This window comes from Heloderma suspectum, chromosome 2 (genome assembly GCF_057233095.1).
Source record: "Heloderma suspectum isolate Gila_16-S chromosome 2, 16-S_ref, whole genome shotgun sequence".
Lineage (NCBI taxonomy): Eukaryota > Metazoa > Chordata > Lepidosauria > Squamata > Helodermatidae > Heloderma > Heloderma suspectum.
The window spans coordinates 277,353,621-277,368,468 of NC_139459.1; the positions used below are offsets into that span (position 1 = coordinate 277,353,621).

At 47.3% G+C, this 14,848-nt stretch overlaps 1 protein-coding gene across 3 annotated transcripts; it reads right to left on the reverse strand.

Moving 5' to 3' along the window:
* Window positions 1-7,229: 7,229 nt before the first annotated feature.
* RAB24 (RAB24, member RAS oncogene family) lies at window positions 7,230-14,823 on the reverse strand. Of its 3 annotated transcripts, none has more exons than XM_084839403.1 (10): window positions 14,692-14,823; window positions 14,138-14,201; window positions 13,531-13,713; window positions 12,920-12,988; window positions 12,528-12,606; window positions 10,874-10,941; window positions 10,278-10,377; window positions 9,822-9,872; window positions 8,925-8,984; window positions 7,230-8,379 (listed from the first exon to the last, which is right to left on the reverse strand). In XM_084839403.1, the coding sequence occupies exons 1-10, from the start codon at window positions 14,700-14,702 to the stop codon at window positions 8,312-8,314; spliced, it is 753 nt and encodes a 250-aa protein (XP_084695529.1). In that variant the 5' UTR covers window positions 14,703-14,823; the 3' UTR covers window positions 7,230-8,311. The 3 variants fall into 3 exon arrangements, with proteins under 3 accessions (XP_084695529.1, XP_084695530.1, XP_084695531.1); XM_084839404.1 differs by having other exon boundaries at window positions 13,531-13,757; XM_084839405.1 differs by lacking the exon at window positions 14,138-14,201 and having other exon boundaries at window positions 13,531-13,757.
* Window positions 14,824-14,848: the final 25 nt, after the last annotated feature.

A 14,848-nucleotide genomic window follows, 5' to 3' on the forward strand; every position in this document is an offset into this window, starting at 1 on the left:
CTCCAAGCGATCTGTATTGCTTCATCCTCAGGCATGCTGCTTGCTGACTCTGGAGAGTGCTTCAATGGGAGTTGTGACTGAGCAGAGCTGTTGCAGGAGAAGGCCTAGACAAACCCCTGTTCTGCAGTGACTCTCCAGTGCTGCCTAATTGCTGGGCTTCTGCATGGATAATGGAAAAGGAAGTCAACAGAGCATATATTGGTGTTAGCCACAGTCAAGCTTAATGTGTTCATAAAGAGCTACCCAAATCTCATCTGCGTTCTCTGTAGAGAGCTGGCAAGGGAAAAATGTTTACAATAACTACATTGGAAGAAGAGAAAGAGTTTTGGATTATGGATTACTTTCATTTTGCTCCCCCTTTCCCAGTTGGCTGTGTATGTGAACCTTATGATAATGGAGAAAAGGTTGTCCTACCCAGGTGTTCCCAGAATATGTACTGTAATTCTTTGTATATAAAAGAAAGCGATTACTGTAAAGTAAAGTGTAACTTTACTCTTGACTGTGTGTACTGTCTCATTGAGGCTGGGCAGAATAGGTTCTAATTCGCATCTTAACCTCAAAAACTAGTAGGAAGCTTAACAAGCTGCTAAAGATATACCTGTGCCAGGGAATGGCAGTGCCTTCAATTCACTGTCTTCTGTAGGGCACAGTTGGGGGTCTACTGAGCTTCCTCTGCATCAAAGCAGTCATTCAGCTTTCCCCAACCTGGTGTCATCCAGATGTGTTGGATTATAACTCAATCATGTGTGCTCCCAACAGCTCTGGAGATTGCCATGTTGGGGACGGCTACAGCAATCTATATAGAGATAGTTAATAATGGAACAAAGTTTGGGATATTACTTTCAATCATCACTTCCATGACTCAGTAGAAAAAGAACCAACATGCGGAGCCAATCCTGTGTATTTTCCAGAGGGGTGGCCATGTTAGTCGGTTGCAGCAAAAAAAAAAACCTTTTTGTGGCATCTTAAAAGACTAACAATTTTTTTCTGGCATATGCTTTCATGGGCACTATCTACCTAATCAGATTTATGAAGTGTTAACCTCAAATTGGTAGATACAGTCAGGGCCAGAAATATTGGAACAAGGATAACTGTTTTGGCAGTTGGCCTCTGTACACCACCACATTGAAGTTGAAAGGAAACACACACAGATGGGAGTGAAGTCAGGACTTTCGGCTGTAATTCAAGGGGTTTGACAGAAGTGGGGTACTGACCATTCAGGAAGTATAGCCAGTGGCTTACACACACACCCATCATTGGTGGCTCATAAGTAATGGAACAAATGGCTGACAAGCAGCTGCATGGCCAAGTGTGGCCTGTTTCCTGGGTATCCCGTGACCAATCAAGCAGATAAAAGGCCTGGAGGTGGCTTTGAGTGTTACATTTGCATTTGGTAGCTGTTCACTGGAACTCCCAACATGAGGTCCAAAGAGGGGTCCATGCGCGTGAAGGAGGCCATCATTAGGCTGAGGAAACAACATAAACATATCAGAGAGATAGCAAAAACAGTGGGAGTGGCCAATACAACAGTTTGGAACATCCTGAAAAAGAAGGAATTAACTGGCAAGCTCAGCAACAGCAAAAGGCCTGGAAGACCACGGAAGACAACTAAAGTGGATGACCGCAGAATTCTGCTCATGGCGAAGAGGAACCCTTTCACAACATCTAGCCAGGTCAAGAAAGCTCTTGCGGAGGTAGGCATGTCATTGTCAACATCTACAGTCAAGAGACGGCTTTATGAATGTAAATACAGAGGCTTCACAACAAGGTGCAAACCGCTGGTAATGCTCAAGAACCAAAAGCCAGATTAGCCTTTGCCAGCAAACACCTAAAAAATCCTGCCCAGTTCTGGAATAAGGTTCTTTGGACTGATAAAACCAAGATTAACTTGTGCCAGAATGATGGGAAAAGTATGGAGAAGGAAAAGAACAGCTCATGATCCAAAGCATACCACATCATCTGTCAAACAGGGTGGAGGCAGTGTTATGGCATGGGCATGTATGGCTGCCAATGGAACTGGGTCACTGGTGTTTATTGATGACCTGACTGCTGATCAAAGCAGCAGGATGAATTCTGAAGTGTATAGGGCTATAACTTCTGCTCAGATTCAGCCGAATGCTGCCAAACTGATAGGACACCGCTTCATATTGCAGATGGATAATGACCCAAAACATACAGCAGAAGCTACCCAAGAGTTTCTCCAGGCAGAGAAGTGGGATGTTCTTCAGTGGCCAAGTCAGTCACCTGATCTCAACCCAATAGAGCATGGTTTTCCCTTACTGAAGACAAGACTGAAGGCAGAAAGACCCACAAACAAGCAGCAGCTGAAGGCAGCTGCAGTAAAGGCCTGGCAAAGCATCCCGAGGGAGGAAATGCAGCATTTGGTCATGTCCATGGGTTCCAGACTTCAGGCAGTCATTGACTGCAAAGGATTTTCATCCAGGTATTAAAGACGATCCTTCAGTTTGAAATGATGTTGGTTTGTTTCATTACTTATGAGCCACCAATGATGGGTGTGTGTGTGTGTATGCCACTGGCTGTATTTCCTGAATGGTTAGTGCCATTCTGTCAAACCCCTTGAATTACAGCTGAAAGTCCGCTCCCATCTGAGTGTGTTTCCTTTCAACTTCAATGTGGTGGTGTACAGAGGCCAACTGCCAAAACAGTTATCCTTGTTCCAATATTTCTGGCTTGACTGTATATATACACATGTTGGGAGTGGGGGAGATGTAAATTGTGTGTGTCGGGGTGGTGATGGAATTGAAATGCAGGAAGTACAGAGGGATAATTTAGCAACTCATTCACAAAACAGAGCTGGGTGATAACAGACATTTCAGCGGTGAACTGATTAATATATGTAGTGTGATTTTTTTTTTAAAGCTTTGTCCTTATCCAAACCACAGAAACAGAGTAGAATCTCTTGATGAATTGTACTTCAACAATTTAATGTTGATATTTGCTCCAGAACGGCCACCTTAATTAAGGTAATTGACAAGAGTGTTCTGGGACATCTTATGTAAGTTTACTTGGAGCTGACGTACACTGTGTTCAATGGAGCTTACTGCCGTGCCTGGCAACTGTGCATAGGATTGCAGCCTTAGGCTGAAGTCCTGAGCACACTTTCATAAATCACACCCATTTAGCTCAGTAGAACTGACTTCTGAGTAAATGTGCTTAGGATTACACTGCACATATATTAATAGCTAGAATAAAAAAACAGCCACTGGACTATACTTGCTGATTTTACAAATGCTCATCAGACCTATGAACAGCATATCCATATTCTTTGTCAGAAGCATGGGAGATTACAGCTGTGCTTTTGCAGGATCTTTTACCATGTAACGTGTGGCACTGAATTCCTTCCTATCCTAACATTTAAGTTCTAACTTGGGAGTTTTAGAAAACCTTTCCTTGGAACCAATGGGTGTCATCGCTCTCCCATGATGAAATGCAGGAAGTTTCGGTGGTTGCTAAAAGCCAAGGATGCAAAAGGCTGGGACAGGACTAGGAGACAGTGGGAGATTGTTTAATCCTCATAGCACTCAATTGCAAAGACTTTAATCAAACCATTTGATAGTGTGTTACTTTTACTACCTGTAAGGGGGAAGCTGAGAAATATTGATACCTGAGGCTGTCATGACTAAGCTACATTTACTGTGCTCCTTTCCTTTATTTCAGGATTTTGAGTAACTTGTGTGAATATGAAGTTAAGAGCAAATTGCTAGTAGTGCTGCTTGCTTGATCACTTGGGCATCTTCCAGTTCCATCCCCATTGCCTCAGATCATGCAAGCCTCCCTAGGGCTGTTATGCTGGCTTTATGATTCACAAGTGATTGAAGAAGTATCATAGTCCCTTTCAGTTTTTGAAACACAAAAAAGAACATTGTAAAGTTGACATGCTCATCCATCACTTTTGAGAACAAAGCCAGGAAGAAAGAGAGCCACCCAATTTCCTTTTGAAATGGACTGGATAGGATGACAGGGAGAAATAATATATCACGTGAATTATAAACACTGTATGGAGAAACTGGGGTGTGTGCGTCCTGTTTCCTATAGGAAAGAATAAGGTGCTGCTGGAAAACTGTGTTCTTAAATATAAAGCACCCTGCTGTTGGGAAGTTCACTGCACGCTCCACTACAGGGAGAATCTAATTACTTTCTGATTTACTCACCTATCCACCCTTTTTTGTGTATACAGTCAGGGCCAGAAATATTGGAACAAGGATAACTGTTTTGGCAGTTGGCCTCTGTACACCACCACATTGAAGTTGAAAGGAAACACACCCAGATGGGAGCGAAGCAAGGACTTTCAGCTGTAATTCAAGGGGTTTGACAGAATGGCACTAACCATTCAGGAAATACAGCCAGTGGCATACACACACACACACACACACCCATCATTGGTGGCTCATAAGTAATGGAACAAACCAACATCATTTCAAACTGAAGGGTCGCCTTAAATACCTGGATGAAAATCCTTTGCGGTCAATGACTGCCTGAAGTCTGGAACTCATAAAGGTAAAAGGTAAAGGTGTCCCCAACCAGTCGTGTCCGACTCTAGGGTGCGGTGCTCATCCCCGTTTCTAAGCCAAAGAGCCAGCGCTGTCCGAAGAAGCTTCTGTGGTCATGTGGCCAGCATGACTGAACACCAAGGTGCACGGAACGCTGTTACCTTTCCCGCCGAGGCGGTACCTATTTATCTACTTGCAATTTCTTGCTTTTGAACTGCTAGGTTGGCAGGAGCTGGGACTGAAGATGGGAGCTCACTCCGTCACGCAGCACTCGGGTCTCGAACTGCTGTCCTGCCGACCTTCCAGTCTGCAGTTCAGCGTCTTAACCTCTAAGCCACCGCGGCCCATGGAACCCATGGACATGACCAAATGCTGCGTTTCCTCCCTTGTGATGCTTTGCCAGGCCTTTACTGCAGCTGCCTTCAGCTGCTGCTTGTTTGTGGGTCTTTCTGCCTTCAGTCTTGTCTTCAGTAAGGGAAAACCATGCTCTATTGGGTTGAGATCAGGTGACTGACTTGGCCACTGAAGAACATCCCACTTCTCTGCCTGGAGAAACTCTTGGGTAGCTTCTGCTGTGTGTTTTGGGTCATTATCCATCTGCAATATGAAGCGGCGTCCTATCAGTTTGGCAGCATTCGGCTGAATCTGAGCAGAAGTTATAGCCCTATACACTTCAGAATTCATCCTGCTGCTTTGATCAGCAGTCAGGTCATCAATAAACACCAGTGACCCAGTTCCATTGGCAGCCATACATGCCCGTGCCATAACACTGCCTCCACCCTGTTTGACAGACGATGTGGTATGCTTTGGATCATGAGCTGTTCTTTTCCTTCTCCATACTTTTCCCATCATTCTGGCACAAGTTAATCTTGGTTTTATCAGTCCAAAGAATCTTATTCCAGAACTGGGCAGGATTTTTTAGGTGTTTGCTGGCAAAGGCTAATCTGGCCTTTTGGTTCTTGAGCGTTACCAGCGGTTTGCACCTTGTTGTGAAGCCTCTGTATTTACATTCATAAAGCCGTCTCTTGACTGTAGATGTTGACAATGACATGCCTACCTCCGCAAGAGCTTTCTTGGCCTGGCTAGATGTTGTGAAAGGGTTCCTCTTCACCATGAGCAGAATTCTGCGGTCATCCACTTTAGTTGTCTTCCGTGGTCTTCCAGGCCTTTTGCTGTTGCTGAGCTTGCCAGTTAATTCCTTCTTTTTCAGGATGTTCCAAACTGTTGTATTGGCCACTCCCACTGTTTTTGCTATCTCTCTGATACGTTTATGTTGTTTCCTCAGCCTAATGATGGCCTCCTTCACGCGCATGGACCCCTCTTTGGACCTCATGTTGGGAGTTCCAGTGAACAGCTACCAAATGCAAATGTAACACTCAGAGCCACCTCCGGGCCTTTTATCTGTTTGATTGGTCACGGGGTACCCAGGAAACAGGCCACACCTGGCCATGCAGCTGCTTGTCAGCCATTTGTTCCATTACTTATGAGCCACCAATGATGGGTGTGTGTGTGTGTATGCCACTGGCTGTATTTCCTGAATGGTTAGTGCCATTCTGTCAAACCCCTTGAATTACAGCCGAAAGTCCTGACTTCGCTCCCATCTGTGTGTGTTTCTTTTCAACTTCAATGTGGTGGTGTACAGAGGCCAACTGCCAAAACAGTTATCCTTGTTCCAATATTTCTGGCCCTGACTGTATCTGTTTCTCATGAATTTGTAGACTCTCCCCCTCCCTGTATTAACAGGCAGTCTACAAGAGTTGATTAGCCTGTCTGTTTTTGCAAGGGTCTTGCCATCTTCCCTCTAGCCCCCCTCCCCACCTTTATCATCATCAAAGGCATAGGATGATGTAACCCTTTTCTCCATATATTTGTTTGCCTAGAACAAGGATGAGCACAACTGACTCCCTTCTAGGAGAGATTATTGTAGTTGCAGAATACATAAGTGATTAAAGTGAACTTTTTGGAGGTAGGAAACTTCTGGTAGTGGGAAGAATATTCAGACTTCTGTGTTTCACAGGTGGCAGTAGAAGTCAGTAAATGAGACAGCTGTGTTCTCACCTATATACAGTTGTGCTTTCTAATGCACTTTAAGTCACTTTAGGTAAAGAGTAGGCAACAGCTTGAAGTCATAACGGCTCAGATAGGAATACATCCAAGTATTCATAGGAAGCTTGGGGTTCCTTGATGAGATTAGGAATGGCACACGCACATCCTGACCATTACTCATCTCCCCCTGCAGTGCAACTTTAGAGGCTTTTTTAAAGGTGAATTCTCAGGTTCATTGGAATAATATGCCCAATAATTCTGGCTGCCATCCCATGCAAATTAGGGAGCGTGCCCTAGTCTCCCACCCTAGGATCCAGTATGCCATGTGCTGTTCCTTAGCAGGCAAATGTATGTCAAAATAATTCCCTAAATTAAGAACAATTGTAAAGAAATGGTCCAGGAAATAACCCTCGTGTCAGCAATGGAGAGCCATATATGCAAGGTCTACTCTGCTCATCTAGGCCCCAAAGAAGTGGCTATTATCTTTAGTACAGTAGTAGAGAACTATCCAGCCACACTTTTAAAGCATAAAACAAGATGCAAGGGGCTATGATGGGATAAACCTCATTTGCTTGGGGTAACAAACTTATGATAGTGTTATACACTCCACAGTTTCGTTTGAGATGCGACACCATTGTGTTTGATCACATAAAAGAAAACATACGATAACTCACTCTTGTCAGAAATGGCAAATGTATTTGCATTAGTTTTGTAACCTTCCCACTGAGCCTAATATTTCATGCTCCCAACTTCTACATGGTGCTAGTGCTGTAACTGCCACGCTGATCCCAAAGCCCATCAGCACCTCTGTCTTCCCTAGCAGCACCTGATGCATGAATTGGCACCTAAGGGGCTCTGTTCAACTATAGATTTAGTAGTCCCTGCTTATAATCACAGCCCCACTGTCTACATACAAGCAGCTAGACATGACAAAAGGTACTTCCACAGTACAGGATCAACTCAGCCTGTTCTCATATGTACATTTTTATCAGCCAAAATTGGCCAATGCAAGATCTTGGCAAATGCCTGAGCCCCATACATCTACCTTTTTACCCAAAACAAGCTTTTGTCCTTGCTGCCAGATCATCACAGAGAAATACTGACTGCTGGAAGTTGATGGTCAGGCCTGGCCATGTATAACCCCCCATAGTATGAAAGGCATACACATACTCCTGACTCAGAGGTGTTGTCTCTCCAACTGTAATTGCTGATGAAAGGTAAGCCACCATCTTCTGCAGGAACTCTCCTGTTAGATTAGTTCAAACACAGTCTCGGCTCAACCAAGAACATAAACCTGACCATGTTCCTCAGCAACACAGAACCACAATGCACTTTTATTTACATTCATATAACTTATTGGAAGCCATTTAAATAACAAGCAAAGAATCAGGCAACACCGACAAAATGGCAGAATCGACCACAGCCAGCTTGGGGTCTCCTGCAAGAAGCCAGTTGTGAAAAATCGCAATTCCTGATGCTTCAATAATTTAAGTCAGCCTCTGGAGGGGGTGGGACCACAAGGCAATCATGGTCTCTGGTCAACAAGGCAGCAAGTCTTGCAGTGTATGCAGAAAAACTATGGGTCTGCTGCATTTTCTCTCACCCTGTTCCAAGGAGAGGTGCCGGCTAGTGATGCTCTACATGTCCGAAGGGCAAGACACGCCATATAGCAGGTAAAAGGCATGAACTGTCAGAAGAGCATGAACCTCTAACCTCAAAGGGGAGCACTGCTTTTGGCAAAATAAGGGAAGAATTCAGTGATGGCAACAGCTGTAGAAGTAGGTGCTGCTGCTCTTTTGGCTCAGATCAACTCCTTTTTCCTCTGAAAGCAAAACATATACAAGGATTAGACAAGTGGTGCACATCTGCGGCAGCAGGATTCTTACGGCTCCGTTAAAAACACTTCCACTTCCCAGAGGAGAGTTGTGCCCTATTCTGATCATATGAATGCACCCAAGGTGTAAGGGTCAACACCCTGCCTCTTCAGCCACCGCTCCCAACCCTCCACATTACCAACAAGGCAGTAGAGTAAGGTGGGGCAGAAGGCAGATGTCCAGATATTTGGGACTTTAACTCCCAGAAGCCCCTGCCAGCATGGCCAATGCTCAGGAATGCTGGGAGTTGAAGACCAAAACATCTGGAGATCTACTTTCTGCCCACTCCTGCAGTAGAGTGATGTTCACTGACCCTCTGCTTCCCCCGTGTGTAACAAGAATGTAGGCATTACTTAGGATACCCTCACAACTATGTCATTCAGAGAGCATCTCCAAGACTCACTCCCATGTGATGGGAATGTGCTGGATAGAAGTATTTTCACAAGGGCTTGTAAGTGCATGAAAGGCAGAAGGATCTTGCTAAGAAGCTCACCGGTCATCTCAAAGGCAGTAAACTGCACATAATCCTCAGCCACCTTCTGGAAGAGTTCATCTAAAAAAAAAAAAAACCAACGTCACAAGGTCATGCATGCCTTACCCACAGCTATCTTCAGATCTACTCAGGTGTTCTACAGAACTCAGCGATTGTTGAGGCAGCCAAATTAATCTCATGGACATGCTTTGTGGCACAACTACCTATCCCACTTGTCTGCTCACAGACTGCAGTGATGGTAGTCCTGAACACAGTGGGATTTGCTTTTGAATAAACATGCTCAGAATTGTGCTGCAGTTTTATTCTGAACAGAGAGCAACGGTGGTTACTCAATATCCTCTTTCCTCCTCAGGAGGCACAGTGATTCCATCTGCAAACTGCCCCAGCCCCAGCAGTCAGGAACTAGCAGAACAGAGGAAAGATGGCCCGAGGAAAAGAGGAAGAGAGCAGCAATCTAGCCCACATCATTCCTACCCATTCTGGGATGAGGTGGTCCAAGTGTACCAGCTACGCTTTAGCACAGGGATGGAGAACCTCAGGCCTGGGGGCCAAATCTGGCCCTCCAGAGTTCCCCAGATGGCCCCGCCCCCTTTCCCTGGCTCCACCCCCTTTCCCCCAACCACCAATCATTTGGTGGTCACCCAGCTTTTGTGCAGGTTTTTCCCCATTCTAAAAAGTTGAAATGCCTCTCCTAAGGCAGGAAGAACTTTAAGCTACAATATGCTGGTATTTTGCAAACATTGTGGCTCTACCCCTTTTGCCTTCGGCCTCGCCCACCACTGGAATGCAGCCCACCCAGGGGCTTCTCTGAAATTCAATTTGGCCCTCAGGCTGAAAGAGGTTCCCTACCCCTGCTTTACATAAAGACATGTAATACACTCCAGAAAGGATACTCACCCACATTCTGTCCAGTCTTACTGGAGGTTTCAAATAGCTCAGCTTTGATCTCTGAAATTACAGTATGTCAGGGGAGAGTTTAAGGGAAAATCTCTCTAAGCATCCATGACAGATGATGCACCAGCTGCTCCTGTAGGCCACCCAGCCCTAGGTCCTCAAGCTGTGTCTCGACTCTAGAGCTTGTGTGTTCAACACAACCTTCTCCCAACCCGTGGAAGTGGCCAGCTCCCCCTCCCTTCACCCTTCCCAAACCCTAACATTGCAGAAGGCACAGGCAGTGTGGCCAGTGACTGAATTCCCTATAAAGGTTGCTGCAAACAACCTTTGTTGTTGAGCACATGCTCAGCCTGATGGTAAGTTGGGCAGTCAACTTGAACTGCCCATGAATACCTCATAAAGGGGACCCCAGCAATGGAGCGCTCCCCGCTCTCTCAGCAACAAGTGAAGAAAACACACCATCAGCATAGTCCTGGACATCATGGAAGTCAATTCCCCGCCTTCGCCTGTCCTCGTCCAACAAGTCACTCTTAGTGCCACACAGATAGATCCTGCAGTTCTGCAGAGGAAGAGAACAAGGCAAGTACAAGGTCAGTCTTGCAAGTAGATATACTCTCACCTGGTCCCAAGAAGCTACGTGGCCAGATCAAGCTCACCTCCAGAAACAACCCATTAATCTGCTGAAACAGTCCCCCGTAATGCCCAAAACACAATCCCAGGGCACACACCATTAACAGAGATGAGGGAGGGAATGGTCAGAGGACACACAATGCCGTTACACTACTAAATCTAAGCAGACCTCAGTCTGATCGGTAACTGGATGGGAAACTGTCTGGAAGCCCCACGTAAACTTGGAGCTTCCCAAAGAGTGAGATTTAAATCAAACATACAATACATAACAAATACCAACACCACTCTCCAGTACCCCAACAGTCTCACATTGGTAGCCATATTAAGTCTCATATGCAGGCCTCTGAAAGAGCAACATTCCCTGCTGCTCTTCCAGAAAGGTCAAGTATAGCTTTTTCCCTGCCTGGAAATGGAGATCTACTTACCTCCTCAAAGTTCTGCAGCTCATTCACCCAGAATTTTGCTCTCTGGAAACTGCTGCTGTCAGTAAGATCTGTGGAGGTGACGAGGTGTCAAGACTAGATCCCACCCCAAAACACATAAAGCAGTCTCACTCACCCTTATGTAGGTACAGCACACATCAAGGGACTAGAACCAATGAGTCATTGCTCTCTTTCATAAATGGTTCATGACAGAACCACTGCCAAGGCCTCTGAGATCCTTGGTATAATCTATGGATATTAAGATAGGCAAAAAAGCTCCCCTCCCAAGAAAGGCAAGGCTAACGGGAATTGCCCAGCTTCCTCAGGCATCCAAGGGAGTATGGTTTGATTGCATCAGCTCCACCGAATCAGCGTGGCTGGGTAGAGAAGCTTTTGTTCCTATTAAGGCTCAATTCCAATGTAACAAAATGCATGGAATTGTGTGTTTAGACACGCAAACATGAGAAAACTTTCCCCAGTGATGACTAATCTGCCATAGTCAACACAATTCTTGTAATTTAGCACTTGCCTGTGGCAACTAACGATTTCCCTCAAGCAACTCAACTGCCATCATGACATTTGCCAGTGGAGGAGATGGAACTACATGTGCCGCTTCCGTAGCATTGCCCCTTAACACAGCTGTGCTACAGAGGCAGCTTTGTACCTCCCTTCTAGACAGTACCAAGCACAAGATCTTAGCTGGGGCAGACCTGACCACACAGCAGCGTGAAACTACCTCCTCCAGGTGGCACTGCAAGTAATGGGGCGGAGCTGGGGGGGAAGGCAAGAGATCTTTGAAGGCAGGAATTGGTGTCTGGATGCTGCAGCAAAAATTTTTAAAGCACCTTTTCCAACCCGGTGCCCTCTAGATGTTTTGGACATCAACTCCCATCAGCCCCAGCCAATGGTCAGGAATGCCGGGAGCTGTAGTCCACAACATCTGGAGGGCAGCAGGCTGAGGAAGGCTGTTTTAAAGTGCTGGCTCTGGGGGTGGGAGGCGAATGCTACCATTTAAGCTCTGCTTCAGGCAGCGGAACGGCTGGCCCTGGGTCTTATCAGGGAGACAAACAGAACCACAATGAAGCAGCCTCCATAATGCTGCATGAGAATTTCTCTCACTGCCACTAGTCCTGAGGCAAAGCACGCAGTTCCTCAGCTGGGAGGAAGGTAACTGGAGTTGGCAGCACCATGGGAAGAAGGGAAAGCAGCAGCACTGTGGGCAAGTAGAGCAGAGGCTAAGTGACCACCTCCTGAGGAGTTATTGCCGTGGCTAGTCAAGGCATGTTCTTGACTGGAAACCGTGTAGTGGAATCACCTTGTCTACAGGGCAGTCTGTCCCAGTCAGAAGGTGATGGTAGCAGACAGAGATCGGGAGACTCTCAAAAGACCCACACTGATAGAAGGGCCTGATTATGCACAGAGCAATAAACTCCCATGTAACACAACACACCCATCATACTCCTTCTATGTTGGCTTTATATTGTTCAAGCTTTATGCGCAACTCTCCTTCAGAACAATGGTGTGGCTTGCACGGCCCTCTCCTAGTCCGTAAGGTCAGTCCACCCAAGCCTGCCCATGCATGCATGCGAGATGCATGTCCTCTGAGCGCTGGAGATCCAGCACTACCCTGCACCTGAATCAGCATGCAAGCTCTTACCATAACATACAATGGCAGCTTTTGCCCCACGGTAGTATATCCGGCTCATGGCCTCATACCTCTCCGAGCCAGCTGTATCCTAGAAAATAGCAATGGGAAAGGAGTCAGATTTTGTACCCAGCAGCAAAGAATCCTGAAGCCCTCTTCCAGGCAGTGCAAACAGGATGATCAAAATGGAGGAACGAAAACAAACATGTCGAAAGATCTTGGGGGAGAGGCCTCAAGTTAGGAAGGCCAGGAACCCTCACCACCAAAGTTCCTCTCATCACAGCAGTGTTGATAATAAGAAGCAACCTGCCATTCCCCTGCACAGCCAAAGCACTACAGGTTCTCTGGAATGTTATAGGTTATGGCAAACAGCCAATACAGCTTGCACCTCCAATCCGACTTACCCAGATTCCCAAGGTCACCGTCCGGCCTCCCACGGGCATCACTTTGGCCACAAATGCAGCACCTATTGTCTAAAACAAGAAGACTGCCTATGAAAGCAGCTACACCACACCCCATCAGCCCCTTGTAAGTAGTCCCTGGTAGCCAGGAAGTATTACTTCCTGGTGGCCTAAACAGGGAGCCTTTTGTGAATGGGAAGAAAGGTATTTTTTCACATTTCAGGCCACTGTGTCACAGATAACTAACAGAAATATGTGCTTGCAGGCAAGCAAGTAAATATTTTTCTGGACTAGTAATGCTTGTGAATTTTGCAATTCTATGAAATGCAAAGCTGCTTTAGCAGGCATTAGCAGTTCCTCCAGCCAATATGGCCCCCTCTCATAAAATACTTTCACTTTCTCTCATGCTGCCCAAAGTTCCCAGGAGTTTATCACCCCCACCCTGCAAATGCCCATTTCACAATGTACATTTAAAAAACCAAAAAAACAAATCCTGAGAACTTAAGCATAAAAGCAAAGAACAATTTAGAAGGTGGGGCGGTAGGAGTTGAGAGAGGAAGACCAAAGGCTCAGCCCAACTGTCTCCATCTCTGCCATGGAAAGGACACACTCACATTCTGGTAGGGTCCCACAAGGAAGCGATTGTGAACATATCTCTCCACCAGGCTGGTCTTGCCCACGTACTCCTTGCCCAGCATCACAACTTTGGCATCCACACGCTGCCCACTCATTCTCCTGTCCTTGCAGCTGCCAGATCCCAAGCTCCCCCACCTGGGAGCTGACTCCCCCTGGGTCAGCTGGAGCAGCCAAAGAAAGGTACAGCTCAGGAGAAGAAGCTCACCTGCAGGCAAGCCAGTGAGGAAGTACAGTGATTCAGGAGCAGCATGAGTACACCTCCCTGCTCCCATGTCACCCCGAGCCCTAAGAGGACCACAGCCAAACAAATGCCAGCGCCCTGCCCCATCAAGAGCACCCACAGTGCATGGGGACACCTGCAAAGTGACTGGCACACAGTAGCAGCGCTTGGGGAAAAAGTGCTTGGCGGCAGGGAGAGGGCAGTGGCCCCAAAGGGCAAAGTTATTAAGGAGGGTAGCAAGAGCCAGTGTGGTGTAGTGGTTAGAGTGTTGGACTGGGACTCAGGAGACCCAGGTTCTAGTCCCACTCAGCCACAAAGCTCACTGGGTGACTTTGGGCCAGTCACTGCCTCTCAGCCTAACCTACCTCACAGGGTTCTTGTGAGTGTAAAATGGAGAGGAGGAGGAGCATGTAAGCCACCTTGGGTTCCCTGAAAGAGGAAAAAAGGCGGGATATAATAATAATATGATGATCATCTTCATCAAAAAAACCTCATTTGCTCCTTCAGCAACACAAATTTCGTGGCAGAGGGTGCCCGAGCCTGCTTGAACGGTGGGGCTGTCATCGGGGAGTAATCTGTCACGGACTTCCCCTGGCCTCCATTAACTTGACCGATGATGGCACAACCGCACCACCAAACCAGAGCCACAAACTCTTGGCTTGGGATGCGGCATGAGCAGGCAGCGGAGGCGGCACCTGGGCAGCCAGGTGTGGCATCAGTGATGGGGCCCACGACGGGGGCAAGGACGATCCGACGTGGGCCCAACGGAGAGTCTCAGCCAGCGAGCGGCACCCGGCACCAACCCGGTAGGGTGCCCGGGCAGGAGCGACACGCCGAGGGCCAAGTAGTGGCGGCGGCGGCCACCAGCCTGAACCAAGCCAGGAGGTGCAGCGAGAAGACAGCGGGACGCGGCACTCACCTCGGCCTCATGGCGCTGGAGCCCGCCGGCTACCACTGGCGGAGACGGGGCGCGGGAGAAGCCCCGAGGCCGCAGCCCGTCCCAAGCTGGCGCGGCCGAGCGGCTTCCCGGGCGCTACCGGGGCGGGGCCTCGCGCCGGGGCCGGAAGCGCGTCCTG

What these genes read in the sequence shown, in the direction of transcription:
- RAB24 (XM_084839403.1), bottom strand. An exon ending in ACTCACAAGAACCCTGTGAG is followed by an intron (nt 13,714 to 14,137) that starts GTAGGTTAGGCT and finishes TGGCTGCTCCAG; the next exon opens with CTGACCCAGGGGGAGTCAGC. An exon ending in CGGTGACCTTGGGAATCTGG is followed by an intron (nt 12,607 to 12,919) that starts GTAAGTCGGATT and finishes GCTATTTTCTAG; the next exon opens with GATACAGCTGGCTCGGAGAG.